At 38.7% G+C, this 19,548-nt stretch overlaps 1 protein-coding gene across 1 annotated transcript; it reads left to right on the top strand.

Annotated features, from left to right (window-relative positions):
- Nucleotides 1-628: 628 nt before the first annotated feature.
- LOC109168885 lies at nt 629-1,246 on the top strand. Its single transcript, XM_019317741.1, has one exon. The coding sequence runs from the start codon at nt 629-631 to the stop codon at nt 1,244-1,246; it is 618 nt and encodes a 205-aa protein (XP_019173286.1).
- Nucleotides 1,247-19,548: the final 18,302 nt, after the last annotated feature.

Genomic DNA, 19,548 nt, shown 5'->3' with positions numbered 1-19,548 from the left:
ATTTGCCCACCGCAGATGAGATGAAACATATATAGCCGCCGCTATCGACAAACAACCCGAATTCAATAAGTTCTAGCTACATTATAAATCCATATATATAATTATTGACGTATCATTGCATCAAATTAATAATTTATTATTATTTCCTTAATTTATATTTTTATAGAATTTATTATCACCTAATTTAATTTCATTTTAGCATCTTTATCATTAAATCAAGAAAACTAATAAGTCATTCTTATCAACAATTAAATTTATAATTTTTAAAAAAACTTAGGTGATCTTAACTTCATTGGACCACTATAAAGATAAATTACAAGTCAGGTAATCAAGACACCAATCATGTTCTAATCTTCATGTGTGCACAAAGAGTCCAATCCCCTGATTCTAGTGACTTTTAAGTTAGGCAACGAACTAATTAAACTAAACCCCAGAAACATTAAATTTATAATTTTATGTTACTAAATCAGTTGACCAACTTGGTTGGCTGTGCATCTTTATTTATGTGTATATATATAAGAGCACATGAATGCATCTGGAGTTATCGGAGTTTCATATTACAGATTTAAGTATTGATAGTAAGATTGGTAATAAGGAACCGGAAAGGGAAAACTAAGGAACGACGATAATGGAGTCGTATTCTTCTTCTTCTTCCTCGTCGGTGTCGTGTCCGTTTGCGGTGTATCAGGTGGAGGAAGGGAAGAGGGCGAAGCCGTTGCCGTCGTACCAGTCATCTCTGCATGCGGTGCGTAGGGTTCCGAAGCCGATGACGAAGAAGCCGATAGCGCCAATGCCGCCGACGCCGCCGAAGATCTACAAGGTGGAGCCGCTGCACTTCAAGGAAACGGTGCAGATGCTCACGACGGCGCCGGGGTTCCAGTCGGCGGCGGGTGGGTCCTGCGGCAGGCGGTTGCAGGACGTGGCTCCGCCGCCGCTAAACCTCAAGCCGAAATCTCCGCCGGAAAGTGTCGTCAGCAATGACGCCGCCGCCGCTTCGGAGTGGCAAGCGTTTCTCAGTCTCTCAGCCGGTGATGACGCGCACGTTTCCGATGTTTTCGGCAATGATCGGGCGGTTGTAAGCGGCGAAACGACGACGCTGGAGATATCAATGCCGCAGCATCCTCGTACTCCTCCCAACGTTTGCGGCGGATATGCTAGCCCGCTCGGGGTTCCGCCGCTGTCTCCGTCGTCTCTTGCATGGTGGGCGTCGATTCTTCCGAGCCCCGGAACGCTGTCGTCCCTGTAAGCAGATGTTGTACTGTTCTCTATCTAATAACCAAAAAAACATTAAAAAAGAAGCTGTATGTGTATGTATGTCTTTCTTAACCTGCAATATTGTCTTTGGATAAATTGAGGTTAGCTCGAGTTTGAACTGTAATATGAAAGTAGCTATCCTAGGTAGTATGCTTAAAAGATGTTAATTTAAAGAGATGCAGTCCGTCGTATATATCTTTGTTTCTGTGTGTGCGTCGGCCGCCATGGATGATCATCGTATAGTACCTAGGTACGTCGTAATACTAACAGTGTAATACTTTGCATATGTATCTTCTTTTTCATTAATTAATGGAAATCTACACTTTAATTCACACATCCTTGCACACAAAAGGTAAAATTCCTTGCCAGAAGTGTCTCAGCCTACGCCCATCACAAAGAATATAGAAAGATAAATCAAGATAATTTAGTCACTCATTAGCTGAGGATCAGTGCAAGAATCATAACCATGTCGGTGAAATATTTTCACTTTGGATTTCAAAATAGGAATGATTTGAAAATGAGATGTAAAGAGGAAACATGTCTTCCAAAAAAGGCATCTTCCAAGTCGTGTTATCTAGATATAACACGGCTTCCAAGCAAGACGGTTTTTCCTCTCTGGATTTTAGAACCTTCCTTTATTAGAATTCATTTCAAATTTTGTTCGTCGTCGTAGAAAGTCCGTAACAGATAATCTCACATTCTTCTTCCTAAACTTCACCCATATGATCAATTGAGCTATCATACAGACCCGTAATCAGCGCATTCTTAAATAGGCCGTTAGTCTTGGCTCCAAATTAATAGTTTAGTCCTATAGTACAAGTATAAGATTTTGATATCCATTCTTCTGTAAATGATCAGTATAATTATCATATCTGATCTAATCAACCCTTGATTTCTCATATGAAGAGTTTAAGTGCTATTAGCTTGATGAAATTTTCGTCAGCAATTCAATGTGTTGGTTTTATAATGGTTGTAGTCAACGGGCACTAACGCAACTGTTCGGGACAAGTGAAACATTGCTAGAGGCGGTAAAAGTTCAATATGATTGTTTTGGAGTGGTAAAAATTGTAAATTATTTACATGCCATTTTTCAGGGTTAAGGAGCATTGAATGCTATTAACCCTATTCAGAAATTAAGGCTGGTGTATTCAATCATGACTTTCATAGAGTTTTAAAGACTTTTATGAACTTTAAAAGTTTGGAGGTATTCAATTCAAATTTTTAGAGAGTCTTTAAAAGTCATGCGGTATTCAATCAAGATTTTTAAAGAGTCTTTAAAAGTCATGTGGTATTCGATTAAGACTTTTAAAGAGTCTTTAAAAGTCATGTGGTATTCAAAAAGTTATGAACTTTTGTAGACTTTTTAATTTTAAGACTTTTGTAGACTTTTCCTTCTCAAATATATATAGTTGAAATCCAACCATCAACCCCAAGATTTCAAATTTTCTTTCTAACAACTTTGAATGTTTTCTCTCTCTATTTAAACTCTATTTTTTCTCCTTATTTAAAATTTATAAACCTATCTAAATTCAATAAAATTATTATTTTTCTTCATTATCCTATATTTTCCTCATACCTAAACTCTATCAATTTTTATCTCTCTCCTAAACTTGAGAATCTTCATCTAAAAATTCAAAATAATCTTATTTTTACTTCATTATTGCTTGTTTATATTGATTTTTATTTTTTCTATGAATTTTTTATCCTAACTTTCTCTAATTCCCCCTAAATACATGAACAAAGCAAAATTTTCCTCGTTAAATTTTAGTATATGTTTCATAATATTCATATAAATACTTATATATTTTGATTTTTTTTTATGTTTATATTCGTAATATATATTTTTCTTTTGTTTTTTTAACAATAGGTTACTACGAATAGCGAACTACTGTTCGCAACAACAATTTGGGGTTGCAAACATTAGCACCTTGTCGTTGTTCGCAGTCTCAAATTGTTATTGCAAATAATAGTTCTTTACATGATGCCTAACAATATATCAAGTATAATTATATATATATATATTATTAATATTAGATTTTTATTTTTTTATTCTATTCAACTTGTAATTATATTTTTAAATATTTTATTTGATCAATTATTTTATTATAAATTTTATTGTTCAATATTGTTATGAATTTCTAATGGAATTTTTTTTTTGTTGATGTTTATTAATAATATATATAAGTAATTAGCATATAAGTCTCAGCATACTATGGATAAAAATAACAATGTTGAGAATGTTGATGCGTGTGAAGAACTGTATAATAAGAAGAATTTTGTGATGTATTATAAATGTTTTATATGAAAATTATAAATGATAAGAATCAAAATCATTGAAAGTTTGTAAGGATGTATTGAATTTAGAATTTCATAGACTTTTGTAGAGTTTTTAAAATAAAAAGTTGATAAAAGTTTATGAAAGTTGTTTATATAGACTTTTATAGAGTCTTATAAAGTTTTAAAAAGTTTTGAACGACTCTATGAAAGTCAATCAAAGTTTATTAAAATCCATCATTTTAAAAGTCTTTAAAACTCTACAAAAGTCATGATTGAATACACCCCCCTAAGGTCCTGTTTGGTAAAATGGCTGTTAGCTGATAGCTGTTAGTTGTTAGCTGATTGTGTTAATTAGAGGGTATAAATAGTGATAACATTAGCTGATTGTAGAAAAGTGTTTGGTAAATTAGCTGTTAGCTAATAGCTGTTTGGTATAATTTCTTTTCTCAAAAAGTTAATTGAAAAAGTTGCTTGGAGTAGCTTTTTGAATTTTAGCCTTTTGTAGTTGCAAAAAGCTAATTAACCAAACATTTATATTGATATTTTAACTAAATCAAACAATTAATAGTGATCAAATAAGTCAAAATTAACCTATAGGCCAATTTTTTACCAACCAGGGCCTAAATGTCTAAAATCAGTTGATTGATTACAAATTGATTGGATTCTAAGTAGGTAAGAAATTTCCCTAAAATATGACAACAAACTCCCCAAATTGTTATTCCTATAAATAGAAAACCGTTGTTAAAATTTTTAGCATAAAATAACATTTTAAGTGAGTATTTTGTGGTACAAGTATATATGTGGTCACTTTTGATTTGGGCCGGATCAAAGTAAATTCGCACTTTTTGTATTGAGACAAAAATTGATATATTGTACACTAAAAACTAATAATGCGTGAATGATAAATTGATTCTCAAAGTATATCCATTTGAGTTGGGAAATGAAGGTGGAAAAACAAAAAACACTTGTCCTACATTGGTTTGGGAAGTGAATTTGCACCACTATATATACAATAACCTTTTAAAAAGGAGATTGAATTGTATAGTATAAAGGCTCTCTAATTTATTTTAGATGTTAATGCCAGATTGCTAGGTGTTACTCGCCTGTTGTTCTTGTAACACAGGACTCGAATTTTCTCATTCTTCTCTTCTTGTGTTGGGTTTATATTCTAGATTATAAACCCCCCCTCCCCCCCACCCCCACCCCCCCCAACAACTGTGTCCTAGCAAGACAGGTTAACCACTTTGACCGACGTCAAGAACACTAAGCCAGCCAAAGACAACCGTCATACTCCTCATGTAAGACTTTCTCGTATAATATATATTATATATTATATATTATATATTATATATTATGAGTCTTAATTATGTGGTGCAAGTGGACTAGGCCCATTAAGTAATTGGTTAGACTAGACATTTAGGTTTAAGTCTGTATTCCACTAATGTGCCTATATAAAGCCTCTATTGATGGGATACATGACACATTATTCATTATATGATACTCATACTACTCAAAAAATACCAGTACACCATCTAGGGTTCTGAGTCAAGTATGGGACAAAACGGCTAACCCTATTTTACAGATCTACCGTTCAAGAGGTAACACAACAAGATCAACTATGGCTGAAGATCTACACTGCTTCTGTTTCCGCTACTACAAGGTTAGGTTTCTCGTAGATCCTACTCTGTATGGTTAGACTATATTTAGATCTAACACCTCACACTCACCCATCAAAATGTATTCTACTAAATGGGGGACAACCTCCAACCGAGTTGGTCAAACAGTTAGTTAGGTAATCACAAGATTTCAAATTTGGTTTCATGTGTGAGACATCTATTGACATTTTTTATTTGAGTTGGGCTGCTATGGACAACGTAGATTGCTTTACCTGGCCTCTTTCTAGTCCTTTTCCTATTAGACCATCTCCAACCCTCCGCACCAAATTCTGCACCAAATTTTACACCAAAAGAACTATTCCCAGCGTATTCTTACACCAATTTTTTTTTTCATCTCCAACCGATTACACCAAATTTTATTTTTACACTAAAATAATTTATATTCTCATAAATTAGAAGTTTATATTTATACTTTTATTATTTTAATATAACTAATAGTTGTAATTTAATAAATTAAACGTTAATTATGTTTTATGTAATTTTATTTTTAATTAAATTATATTCAATATTAATCTTGTTTTAATCGTCTTGATAAGATCTTTGAAATGATATAATTTTATTTTAATAATATATAATTTATGTTTAAATATTTAATAAAATATGTAAATATATATATATATATATATATATATATATATATATATATATAAACAAATAAGATACAATATAAATATAATGCAAATATTATTTTATTCCACAATAATAAATCATAAAACATCTATTACATTTAATTTTCATAATTACCATATCGTTCCCACATATACTCAATCAATGCATCACGAAGCGCATAATGCGCTTCTTTATTTTTGATTTGCCTATGTCGAACAAGAAACTCTTGAAAGACAATTCTCTCATCTCTACCTATATCAACTTCAGGAGTCGATGCTTCTCTCCAACTTTGTATATCTACTTGCTCATCACGTTCATCTTCAATGATCATATTATGCATTATGATGCATGATGACATTATATCATTCAATACATGTTTATCCCAAAAATGTACTGGTCCATTAACTATTGCAAATCTTGATTGGAGGATCCCAAATGCATGTTCTACATCCTTTCTATAGGCTTCTTGCATCATTGCAAATAACTTTTTCTTTGGTCCCCGGGGCTATGAATAGTTTGTACCAGGATTGACCATTTCGGATATATTCCATCAGCTAAATAATAACATGTATCGTACTTTTTCCCTTGAATAACATAATGAGCAGGGGATGTCGTACCATTTGCAATGTTTGCAAACAAATGTGGTGCCTCCAACACATTAATATCATTATTCAACCATGGCAAACCAAAATGTGATGCCAAATCCACAAATCATAATCAGCTACGGCTTCGAGAACAATAGTTGGTTCTCGACTACGCCGAGCATATTGTTTGGCCCAAGCTGTTGGACAGTTTTTCCAAGTCCAGTGCATGCAATCTAAACTCATAAGCATCCTTGCAAAACCCACGCCTCTCACCAATTTCAAGCAACCTTGCAATATCATTAGCATCATGTGCTCTTAGATAGCGTTGTCCAAAGACCTCTACTACTGCTCGACAAAATATCTTAAAACTTTCAATTGCTGTTGATTCACCAATTTGAATGTATTCATCATTGTTGCATCTGCTGCTACCCCATAAGCCAAAATTCAAAATGCTGCTGTTACTTTTTGTAAAGTAGACAAGCCTAGTCTACCGATTTTATCTCTCTGTTGCACACAGTAATTGTCGTGATTTGCAACAGAGTTGGCAATTCGTACGAACAAATTTCGACTCATTCGAAATCGTCTACAAAATATTGCCTCATTATATTTTAGATTTTCTAAAAAAATAATCAACATGTAATCTTCTATCACAATCTATACGGTCATGGTGAATCACTCTATGCCCGGGAATCAAACCCCTATGACTTGGGTTGATGTCTTGAGTAGACATAATTACCAAATAGTAAGTCATGTCAGCGTTGTTGTTAGCATACGTACTTAGTAGTGATTGTTGTTGTGATTGTATTGTAGCAATGAGATCATCGTCATCCTCTTGCGAGGATGAAGATGGGTGTTGGGGTGAGGATGAAAAGGGGTGTGAGGGATTCATATCTTAGGATTGCTATGGTGAAGGGATGAAAGATAAGTTTGTATGCCATGTATTTATATATCTGATATGATATCTTTTCCAAATCTCAAAGACAATTGTTTTCAATTGTTGGATTAGATCACAAGCATCTTAGCCCTTAATTGGTATGCATATCCTTCCAACACACAATCCAATATCTGACATGATATCTTTCCCAAATCCCAAAAGCAATTGATTTCAACCGTTGGATTATATCACAAGCATCTTAGCCCTTAATTGGTATGCATATCCTTCCAACACGCAATCCAATATTTGACATGATATCTTTCCTAAATTCCAAAAGCAATTGCTTTCAACTATTGGATTAGATCACAAGCATCTTAGCCCTTAATTGGTATGCATATCCTTCCAACAGTCAATCCAATATCTGACATGATATCTTCCCAAATCCCAAAAGCAATTGCTTTCAACCGTTGGATTAGTTCAGAAGCATCTTAGCCCTTAATTGGTATACATATCCTTCCAACACTCAATCCAATATCTGACATGATATCTTTCCCAATCCTAAAAGCAATTGCTTTCAACTGTTGGATTAGATCACAAGCATCTTAGCCCTTAATTGGTATTTGCTTTCACTTTATATAATAGTACACCACCTCTAAATCAGAAACCACAACTCTTAGAATTCCCTATTCATATAACTCGTTGCTCTTTGAATTCTCTATTCTATATTCCTCTCCATTCTCTTTTAAAAAATGTCCAAGGCACACACAGTTCGAACTGCTCCATACTCTATTGAAGAAGATCAACTCCTTTGTCGTGTGTATGCTGATATTTACCAAGATAAAATTACGGGTCATCATCAAGTTTGGGACATATTTTGGACTCGTATTATGAATGCTTATCATGAAGCAGTACTAGCAAATGTTGGAAGCACTCGAGCATTAAGGTTAATTATGACCCGGATGCAAAGTATAATGACAGCTGTTGCCAAATTAAGAGGATGTATTGTACATGTTGAGAACTTGAATCAGAGTGGTGCTTCAGAACAAGACATTGTGAGTATTTTGTGTTTATATATAAATTGTGAATACTTTGAACGTTTGTGTTATTTACTTACTTTAATTGTGGTTTATAACAGGTTGATAGGGCAAAAGAACTAATGGCACAAGATGCCAAATTTAAAAAAAGTTTTAAATTTGATCATGTATGGCCTATTGTTAAAGACTTGGAGAAATTTAAAGGTCCTTCAAGCAGAGAACCAAGTGTTGCAAGTCGAAAGCGAAGTTCTGACATTGAAGGATCAGAGTCACAAGACGATAAGTCAATAGGATCATCATCTTTTTGCCTTAACTTAGACGATGATTTCGAAACTCATGGCTTGAACAATGAATGTCCTATCGGGCGTAAGAAGGGGGAAAAAAAAAAAAAAAAAAAGAAGAAGCAAGCATTTGCAGAATGTCATGATTATTTTGCAAAAGTCATAGAACATAATGAAAAGATTGCACAAATATTTGAACAAAGTCAAGCTCAACTCAAAAAAAAAAATTATGAGCATAGATGTTGATTCCATCACATATCCAATAATGCGTGATTGGGTCAGAAATACACAACTACAAATTCATGCAAAGAGAGTTCATCAACCACTTGAAGGAGTAGAATCCAACAGTCAGTTTAATCAATATTTTAATAATTTGGGAGGAAATGAGGCTGACATGCGAGATTATTGAATTTAAGTATGTTTAAAGTAATATAATTTGCTTTAATTTTGTTATAATTAAACTTTATGTATTTTCATTTTTAATTAATCTATGTTCAATATTAGACTTGTTTTAATCGTCTTGATGAGATCTTTCAAAAGATATAATTTATTTTTAATAATATAAAATTTATATTTAACAAAATATACAAATACATTAAAACTAAACTAAGGATATAAAAGGAATTACAAATATAGTAGGGGCCAAAATGAGAACAAAAAAAAAAAAAGTTGGCACCAGATTTTGTGCGGATGAACAGTGCAGCGCCAAATATGACGATGCACTGTTCACCTTGCGCCAAATATTTTAGCATTTTGCCGTCTTCATTGGAGAGCCTCCACGCCAATTTTTTTGCCGTTTTGCCATTTTACTGCCTTCGTTAGAGATGCTTATAGGGTCATCACAAAGCAAAGTTCACCAAGAGAGTACCTTCGGATAGCGGTCTGCGAGATTTTTCATTTAAAAGAAAAAAAAAATCTTAATTGTTTATATATTATAGTAGAAATTGGAGGAAGTTTAGAAGTTGGACCAAACATTCATTGCTATATATATATATATATATATATATATATATATATATATATAATGACTTTCTCAAAAAGCTTATTGAAAAAGTTGTTTTGAGCAGTTTTTTGTTAGCGTTTTGGAGCAATAAGATGTTACAAAAAACTAATTAATCAAACACATATATATTGATTGTTTAACTAAGTCAAATAATTAATAATTGTCAGATAAACTAAAATTGACTGATAAGCTAATTAACTATATATGTTATCAAACACGATCATTGTCTTAATTTATTGTATAGTTTTAAATGATTATTTAAATTGATGTTTAATTTATACATGCAACATGCAGGCGTTTAATTTGCTTTGTTTTTATTCTAAGCTGCTGAACTAGTTATGCATGTCCCAGTAAACTCTATATATATGATAGGGAGAATTGACATATTCCAGGGAGGTTTACATAATATTAAACTCAAATAGAGCTGTATAGTTCTGGAACGTTGGAATTTGATTGACTTTCCACAGTATATGTTCTAAGTTTTAAGTTCATTGACCAGTTGTACAAAGTGTATCATTGTATAAGTTAGAACATCAATATCTTTTTTTTTTTTTTTTCTTTTTTTAAAGATTATGGCAGAGAAAAAACCAGGTGAAGAATGACAAAACTAATGGAAAAGCAAAAATTTAGATAGTAAAAAAGTAAAAATAAAAACAACGCTTCATGCGTGTTTGTGGTGCAATAATTCGCGCCCCAGCGGGCGCGTGTAGAGTGGCCGTCAGTTGGCGGTCACTCTGACTTTTCAACAACTTTATGATTTTTATTGTTGACAGCTTTGTTTTATTTTTTTTTTCTTCTCTCGTATTCTCTTTCCTGATCGCACTTACGAAAACTACAAAAAAAAACTCAACTATTATGAATGCTCTTAAGAGGTCTATTCAACACTTTGTTCCTAGTTAGATATGATTATTAGGCCTAGTAAGAGGACAAATTATACCATGGATCAGGGTCTATATTGCATTATAGATCTTAGTTCAAAATAACCTTCAGATTATGTGCATGCAGTGACATATTTTGTACCTGCAGTTGATAATTTATGTACCTGTAAATAAATTGAAAGAACATCACATGTTAATTATAGACACATAAAATGGTAACTATAAACACACAAATTGTTTAACTGTAAATACAAAATATGTTAATCGAATAACCGGAGACACATCTGTACCTACAGCTAACAGTTTGTGTCTATAGTTATCATTTTATGTATATGTATTTAAGTATTTAACGTGTTATTTGTTTTCAATTTATTTACATGCACATAAATGGTTAACTTCAGATACATAATATATACATAATTTTTAGACCAAGATCCACGGTACAAGATGGTCCCAGTCTATGTTATAACAATGGCTAGTTACACTAGTAAGGGATGAGTTGCAACTTTGACAATCGTTATGCTATGGACCCGTGTCCAGCATGCATTGTGGACACGGTAACGTTGCCGTTAGTGGCACCGTTATCTTCCACCATTTTTTTTTTGTTTAATTTCAGACCGCTTCGTTACAGGAGCATATGTTCATAATTTTATAACTATATTTTCATAATTGTAAGTTCATAATGTCAGAGTTCTGTGTTCATAATTCCATAACTGTACATACATACTTCTATAACTGTACATTCATAATTCAATAACTGTAAATTCATAATTCAATAACTGTAAATTCATAATTTTTGAAACTCTATGTTCACAATTTTAGAGCTCTATGTTCATAATTTTATCACTATATGTTCATAATTGTAAGTTCATAATGTCAGAGTTCTGTGTTCATAATTCCATAACTGTATATTCATACTTCCATAACTGTACATTCATAATTCCGTAAGTGTACATTCATAATTCAATAACTCTAAATTCATAATTTTTGAAGCTCTGTGTTCACAATTTTAGAGCTCTATGTTCATAATTTTATCACTATATGTTCATAATTGTAAGTTCATAATGTTAGAGCTCTGTGTTCATAATTCTATAATTCTATAACTGTACATTCATAATTCCACAAACGAATAACGCCGTTAATAACGAGACAAAATCAATTTTTTTAAAACTAAAATGTCATCATTTTTCCTGAAAACGACGTTGTTTTGGACTCGTGTCCACAATACACTGCGGACACGAGTCCACAGCATAATTTGCGCAACTTTGATGAATGGTTGAAGATGTGACTATTGGGCTGAAATCCTACTGGCCCGATTCTAAAGATTCATTTTCGACAATCGTTATGCTGTGCATCCGTATGCACCATGCATGGTGCATACGGATGCCAAAACGACGTCATTTTATTAAAAAACGCGCGTCTCCCTTTTTAAAAAAATTCAGGTTCGATTCCCAGCAACAACATTATATTGTTCATTCATTCTGAAATTTTAGTTCATAGATTATGGAATTATAGTTCATTGATTATGGAATTATAGTTCATCGATTATGGAATTGTAGTTCATCGATTCTGAAATTTTAGTTTATAGATTATGGAATTTTAGTTCATTCATTATGGAATTTTTAGCTCATAGATTAGATTATGGAATTATAGTTCATCAATTATGGAATTATAGTTCATCGATTATGGAATTATAGTTTATCGATTATGAAATTTTAATTCATATGTTGTTGCTGGGAATCGAACCTGATTTTTTTTTTTAAAGGGGAGACGCGCGTTTTATTAAAACGACGTCGTTTTTGCATCCGTATGCACCATGCATGGTGCATACGGATGCATAGCATAATTTGCCCATTTTCGAGGGATAGTTATGTTGTGCATCCGTATGCACCATGGTGCATACGGATATCAAAACGACGCCGTTTTATTAAAAAATGTGCGTCTCCTCTTTAAAAAAAATTCAGGTTCGATTCTCAGCAACAACATTATATTGTTCATTCATTCTGGAATTATAGTTCATTGATTATGGAATTATAGTTCATCGATTATGGAATTGTAGTTCATCGATTCTGAAATTTTAGTTTATAGATTATGGAATTTTAATTTATTCATTCTGGAATTTTTAGTTCATAGATTAGATTATGGAATTATAGTTCATCGATTATTGAATTTTAGTTCATATGTTGTTGCTGGGAATCGAACCTGATTTTTTTTAAGGGGAGACGCGCGTTTTATTAAAACGACGTAGTTTTTGCATCTGTATACACCATGCATGGTGCATACGGATGCACAGCATAATTTGCCTCAGGTCCATTCTCTTTTTTTCTTTTTTTTTTTTTTTTTTGAAAACTTCGATCCATTCTCTCTATCTCTTCTTTTTTTTCTTTTTTTTTTTTTTTTTTTTGGAAATTCGATCCATTCTCTAATTCCAGAAAGCTCATAATAGTACTAATTTTTTTTGGATCAAGCTCAGCTTGTGAAATCTGGCCGGTAGAAAATCAGTCCATTAGAATTATGGAGTAACATATTTTATTAGAGCAATCACAATGTTGTTATTATTATTATTATTATTATTATTATTATTATTATTATTATTATTATTATTATTATTATTATTATTATTATTATTATTATTATTATTATTATTTATTTATTATTTTGCAGAGAAAAATTATAACATAATTTTTGGACTAATGTAGAGCATAATTTTTTTTTTTGAATTTTATCTATACAAATCAAAATTTTTTGTTGGATTCAGAGAATATTTTTTTTTACTCGTGTGCCTAGCGTTGCACGTGCCAAGCTAGATGCGTAAATACCATTTTTTAAAATTTTTCTTTTATCAACTTGTTTTACTTTCTTTTCTTTTCTTTTCTTTTGCTCACTTTTTCCTTTCTCCACTTGACTAGCAAAAATCAACAAAAAATCTCAACAAATGAAGTTGCTCTTAGGATAGCAAACTTATTTACTTGTCACGAAAACATAATCCGACCATTGAATTAAAATAATGTACAAATAAATTATTTTAGTGTGTGCCAATTATCATGTAGTGTGATGACATTCCGATTACTATTATCATAGGTTTGAACTCTAATATTGGGCTGAAATGTTTGAAAAAGTAAATAACATATACTACCCTGTAAATCTGTAATGAATCATAAATATTTAATTTTTTATAGTGTGTTAAATTATGCAATTGAAACAATTAATAAGTTGTCTCAGTTACCATGCTAACGTAGCACAAAAGATTTCAACACCGCCACCTCTTTCTCTGCTATCAATCTAAATGAATCTTTGTCTAAATCTCTCTAGACGAGATATTCATCCAAATAACTCAAGACAAAATATATCTAATGATTATTGATCAAAATTTTCAGTCTATATACAAAGTTTGTATACTTTGACAAGCTTCGCCTAGTCCACATATGATAACTTGAACGAACTTCGTCCTCAACAATATAATAGGGCAACATCGATTGTTAATTAAGGTGAAAAAAATGATGGAGAGTGATGGTTTTAATGAAAACGGGTCCACCATAAACCGAACAAGTGAATAAGGATGATAGAAGTGACTGTACTATGCTAAGAACACAGGCCCAGATTCCCTGATCCACTATCAGGCCCAACTTAACGACCAGCGATTGACGCTATCCAAGATCGATCCCGCGACCGCTTGCCTCTTGCTTGGTGATCTTTACCACCTCCTCTATTCCTCACACCGTGTCCCTTTGGATTACGACCCCCCTCCTTTTATACTGGAGGAGGGACCCTATGATCCAACCACGTGGACGGCAACGGCGCCCCTCTCTCGGGCCATACGCGTGCCGCTCTCTACCGCGCATCCCGCGCCCCCCTAGCGCACACTCCGCGTTGTATGCGTGCCCACGTCCACGCAACCAACGCTTCCCCTAACCCACGTTTCTCCCCCTGATGATAGCCCCCACGCTCGCCAGTGTGCTGGCCGTCGCCTCCCACGTACCACGCACACGAGTCGCCACCACCCTGCGTGCATGCAGCCGTGTAGCATACGAGTCGCCACCACCCTGCATGCATGCGGCCGTGGCACGCGAGTCGCCACCACCCTGCATGCATGCAGCCATGTAGCACGCGAGTCGCCACCACCCTGCATACATGCGGCCGTGTAGCGCACGAGCCGCCGCCACCTTGCATGCATGGGACCGCATGGCCCGCGAGCTGTCGCCACCCCGCATGCATGCGACTACACGCACACCGTCGCCACCATGCATGCACTCCCTGCGCTGTTGTTACACACCCACGGGCCAGTTTACTGGCTCCTCCCTCTTGGGCTTGCATCCCTCATGCCCACGGACCCAGGCCCATCTCATTATATTTCATCATAAGTCCCCCACTTCTTTTAATCATTTAATGAATGGTTCTAAAGAAGTAAGGTCCAACCCATCAAGCAAGGCCCAGAACGAATGGAAACCCTGACAATCAGGGTTTAGGTATTTAAACTATTCCCCCTTAACTAAATGCCTCATCCACTCCCCTTCACGCGCAACAACCCCCCCCCTCTACGCCGTCTTCCTCGCCAAGAACCACACCCCCTTTGCTATTTCAACCATGGATGTCGATCCCACCATCCCTTTCCCCGAAACCACGCTCACCCCATTGCCGGTATTGCCACTCGCCCCCTCCGCCACGCCTATGACCGCTGCTATCACCATGCCTCGATCCACCGATGCTCCTCCCGCCTCGGCTGCCGCATCGCCCGCTGCCTCCATGTTCGCTCCTCCCACGCCATACTCGTCATCGCCCGCCGCTGTCAACCCCCCCCCCCCACGGCCTCGGGCGCTTTCTCCACTCATTCACTTCACTCTCCGCCGGCCACGCCCACGTTCGGGGAGTTCAGTCAATCTCTGTTCACTGTCCCCCCGAACGGCGTCGGCGCCCATGCCACCACTACTGCGACCATGCCGTTTGCTCCTCCCACTTTGGTTGCGGCCGCCGGCAGCCATCAGAATCCTTTCGCCATGCCGGCCCGTCGATCTCGTGAGGCCACTCCGCATGATCAGGTGGAATCCCGGGCGCCCCGCACGTCAATGTCGCCGATCCCTCCTCACGTGGCTAATCCAGAAATTGTTTCGACACCCCAAAGGTTAGTACCTCCGGTTGTGGATCTTGTAGATGACTATTCCGCTCTTGCGTCCCCGATCTGTCATATTCTGGATCCCGCCATCCCCGTTGGATTCCGTCCCGGCTGTCTAATGCCGAACTGATGTCACTAGATGAATGGTTGGGGGAGGGACTAAAGATGGCCATCCCCGGTGCCATAGATACCATGACTGAGCCCCTAAGTCCCCTCTTGGTGACGGTTCACTTTCATTCTGTTCAAGCTGGTTTGCAGTTTCCTCTACACCCCTTGGTGTCCGCGTTCCTCCGTGCGCATAATGCCGTTCCCTGTCAACTCACTGCCAACGTCCATAGGCTTCTCACCTGTTTTCTCACTCGTTGCCGCAAGGTTAGTGTGCCACCATCTTTATCTTCGTTTTTGCACGTGTTTAGTGTGGGTCAAACGGGTCCCTTTTTACACCTCCATCCACACCCCAGTTATACTTTCCTGACCCCTCCACCTGCATTACGGAATTGGAAAGAAAAATTCGTGTATGTGGAGTATGCTAGTGATGCCTCTGAGTTAGGTTTTTCCAATGTTTGGTCGACTCGTATCAATCATGTCGCACCGTCTACGTACGCCGGCTTGGATTCTCACCCGGCGCGTCTCTGCGCCGTCGGCCCCTACGACCAGAGGAGGTATCATGACCCACTGCACATCACCCAGCTCAGTGATCACTTTTCATTCCGTACGTACGCCTCCCCCCCCCCCCCCCCCCTTTTTTTTTTACCGTGTATGTTTCTTGTTGACTACCAGCGCCGACGAGCAGCACTCCGCAGATGTATCATGTGTATCGGACTCGCGGCCAAGCCACCGCGCATTCGGATGATGAGGACTCGCTGGTTGGCGCGCTGTCGGATCCCACCTTGGATGGTGGACCGTCTTCGTCCATGATGGTGGATGCTGTGGAGCCCTCCAGGGCAGGCCGTGTTTCTCCTCCAGAGCGTTCTGCGTCGCCCTCACCGCGCCTTCCTCTACGGCGTGAGGAGTTTGAACCAGAGGATCCACTTACCGTGCGGAACTCCAGCGGTTCTCGGGCGTTGCGTTCGTACAAACCCAGTCACATTGAGTTTATCCGGCGTAGCGTACATGACATGGTAACCCCTGCCAAGCGGTTCTGGATGGACGGCAGCTCCTTAGATGCCCTCAGTTGTCACCTCGTGGGTGACAGCATGAACGTGAGTTCCCTTTCATGTTTTTTTTTTTTTTAAATGACCTGCGCATATCTATGTATTTGTCTTGCCTCAGGTAACCATGAAAGCCGTGGGGCTCCAACAACGGCTAGACTCGGTGTCTCGTGAGTATGCAAAATCGGAGCGGGCCCGGGAGATGGTCGCGGCCAACCTCGAGGATTCAGAGCGGAAGCATCGCCAATTATGTGTGGCGCACGATGCCCTGGCCGTTGAGCATGGACAGTTGCAGCGTGCATTGGCGGCCCTGCAGGAGCGGCATAGTCGTTAGGAGGCCGCCCACGCGGCCGCCGTGCAGGCCGCGATCCAGAACTGGCGAGATTCCGAGAGATTTTCCCGAGCGGTGGAGGAGCATGCCATGTCACGCATGGCGGTCCTATTGAAAGCCTGGCTGTCTACTGCTGGCATGGCAGGCCAGCCGATGATAAATTCTATGGCCGAGTTGCAGGAGGCGCAGGATCCTCATCATTTCATCTATCCACCTTCTTTGCGTGCTTTTCAGGATTGGGTGACTACGCCTGGAGGGCGCATTGCTATGGCTCCTGTTGCTGAGGTTTGCTTACCCCCTTGCAAAGGTTTGTTGGCCTCTCTACGTCAGAGCACCAGGTCCCCTATTTGGAAATGTCTTAGGCGCGCACGGATATTGTGGTCTTGCTTGACGGCCCGTTGATATTCTGCCATGTGCTTGCGCGCATATTTCCTCCTTTCTTCTAGTAAGTGTAATTCCACCCTCATATCGTTGTCGTTCTGGTCGTGCTCGTACTGTAGCATTCTGCTGGACTGTATGTGACCTTCTATGGGTAACCGTGCCTCGCACCCGTACGCTAGGGCGAATGGTGTTTCCCCGGTTGACCTTCGCGGTTTTTTTCAGACCATCCAGGATGGTCCTATTCGCGTTTTCTACCTGCCCATTCGCCAGTGGTAAGCCACAACCACCTTGGTATGTTCGACCCCGAAGTATGCGCAAAATTGTCCGAAACCAGCACTATCGAATTGTTTTCTGTTATCCGATACGATCTGTAGTGGTAATCTGAACCTTGTGAATATGTTTTTTCCAGACAAACTTGCAGCATTGGTGTTCGGTGATCGATGTCAAGGCTTCCGCCTCCACCCACTTGGTGAAATAGTCCACTACAACGATTACGAATTTCAGGCCGCCGACGCCTTTTGGGAATGGGCCTAGTAGGTCGATGCCCCACCTTGCGAACGGGATGGCCGAAGTGACCGAGGTATAATATGACGCGAGACGGCTAGGTAAGATCGCGAAATGTTGGTAGGTTCCACACCATTCTACGTATTCCAAACAATCGGACCTGACCCGCGGCCAGTAATATCCTTGTAAAATCACTTTCCGTGCAAGTGTGTTAGCGCCTTGGTGCGCTGCACACATACCCTCATTGAGTTCCGTTATTACTCGTTCAGATTCGGCCTTCGTGAGGCATCGCAGCAGTGATCTTCCGAAAGATTGCTTGAAAAGTTTTCCCCCGTGTATCTGGTATGTGGGGGCCATCAATGTCACCTTCCGCGCCCGCGTGGGGTCCCCAGGAGTGACACCTTCAGTTTTATACGAGATCATTTCGTGCATCCACTCATCCTGGGTGGGTGAAACGGTGAGGATCTCGTCTCTCTCTATACTTGGACTATCGATGTCCGTGATTTGGGCAATCCGCGATATGTATTCGACGTGCTCCTCAACCCCTTGTGTTAGGCGCGACAGTAGGTCGGCTTCCCCATTTTCTGCCCTCGGGATTTGTTGCAACTCCCATCGTTCCAACCCTGCGAGTAATTGCTTCACTACTTCTTTATATTGTCGCATCCTGTTCTCTTTGGTCTCGAATACACCGTTTACCTGCCCCACCACCACGCAGGAGTCCGATCTGATCTTAAGGCGTCGAGCCGGGAGGGTGTGGGCTAACCGTAACCCTCCGATTAAAGCCTCGTACTCTGCTTCGTTGTTAGATAGCTGGAAGTTTAAACGGAATGCCCGGTAAATGCTTTGAACCCCTCGGGGGATTTTAGGACCATGCCGCCCCCCGCAACCCTTCCGGCTAGAAGCCCCATCCGTATACATTTCCCATTCGGGTTCGGGGGTGGTTTGGCCCTCTACTCTATCTTCCTGCGCGGTGCACTCCACTATAAAGTCGGCTAGCGCTTGCCCCTTTATGGCCACTCGAGGCCTGTACTCGATGTTGTATTGGGTCAGCTCGATAGCCTATTTCATCATTCTTCCTGAGGAGATCGGGTTTCTCATCACCGACCCCAGCGGTTGGTCCGTCAGTACTACTACGGGGTGGGCTTGGAAGTAGTACACCAGTTTTCGAGTCATGTGTATCAGTGCATATATGGTTTTTTCTAGGGGGGTGTATCGCAATTCCGCGTCGTGTAAGGCCCTGCTTACGTAATAGACGGGTTTTTGGACTCCGTTGTCTTCCCGCAGGAGTACCGAGCTGACGGCTGCCGGGGCTACCCCGAGGTAGACGTACAGGACCTCCCCACGTTCCGGTTTCGACAGGACAGGTGCAGAGGCTAAGTAAGCCTTAAAATGATCGAATGCCTCCTGGTAGTCGTCATTCGACGCGAATCCGTCCCTCCTTTTCATGACTTGGAAGAAAGGCAACGACCTCTCCGCTAGCTTGGACATGAAGCGACTCAAGGCCGCAAATCTTCATTCAGGCGTTGAATGTGTTTTATGGACCTGGGTGGTCGCATGTCGAGGATGCTTTTTGCCTTCTCCGGATTGACTTCTATTCCCCT

Source organism: Ipomoea nil, unplaced genomic scaffold (assembly GCF_001879475.1).
Source record: "Ipomoea nil cultivar Tokyo-kokei standard unplaced genomic scaffold, Asagao_1.1 scaffold3231, whole genome shotgun sequence".
NCBI classification, from domain to species: Eukaryota; Viridiplantae; Streptophyta; class Magnoliopsida; order Solanales; family Convolvulaceae; genus Ipomoea; species Ipomoea nil.
This window is presented reverse-complemented; position numbering and strand designations above follow the sequence as displayed.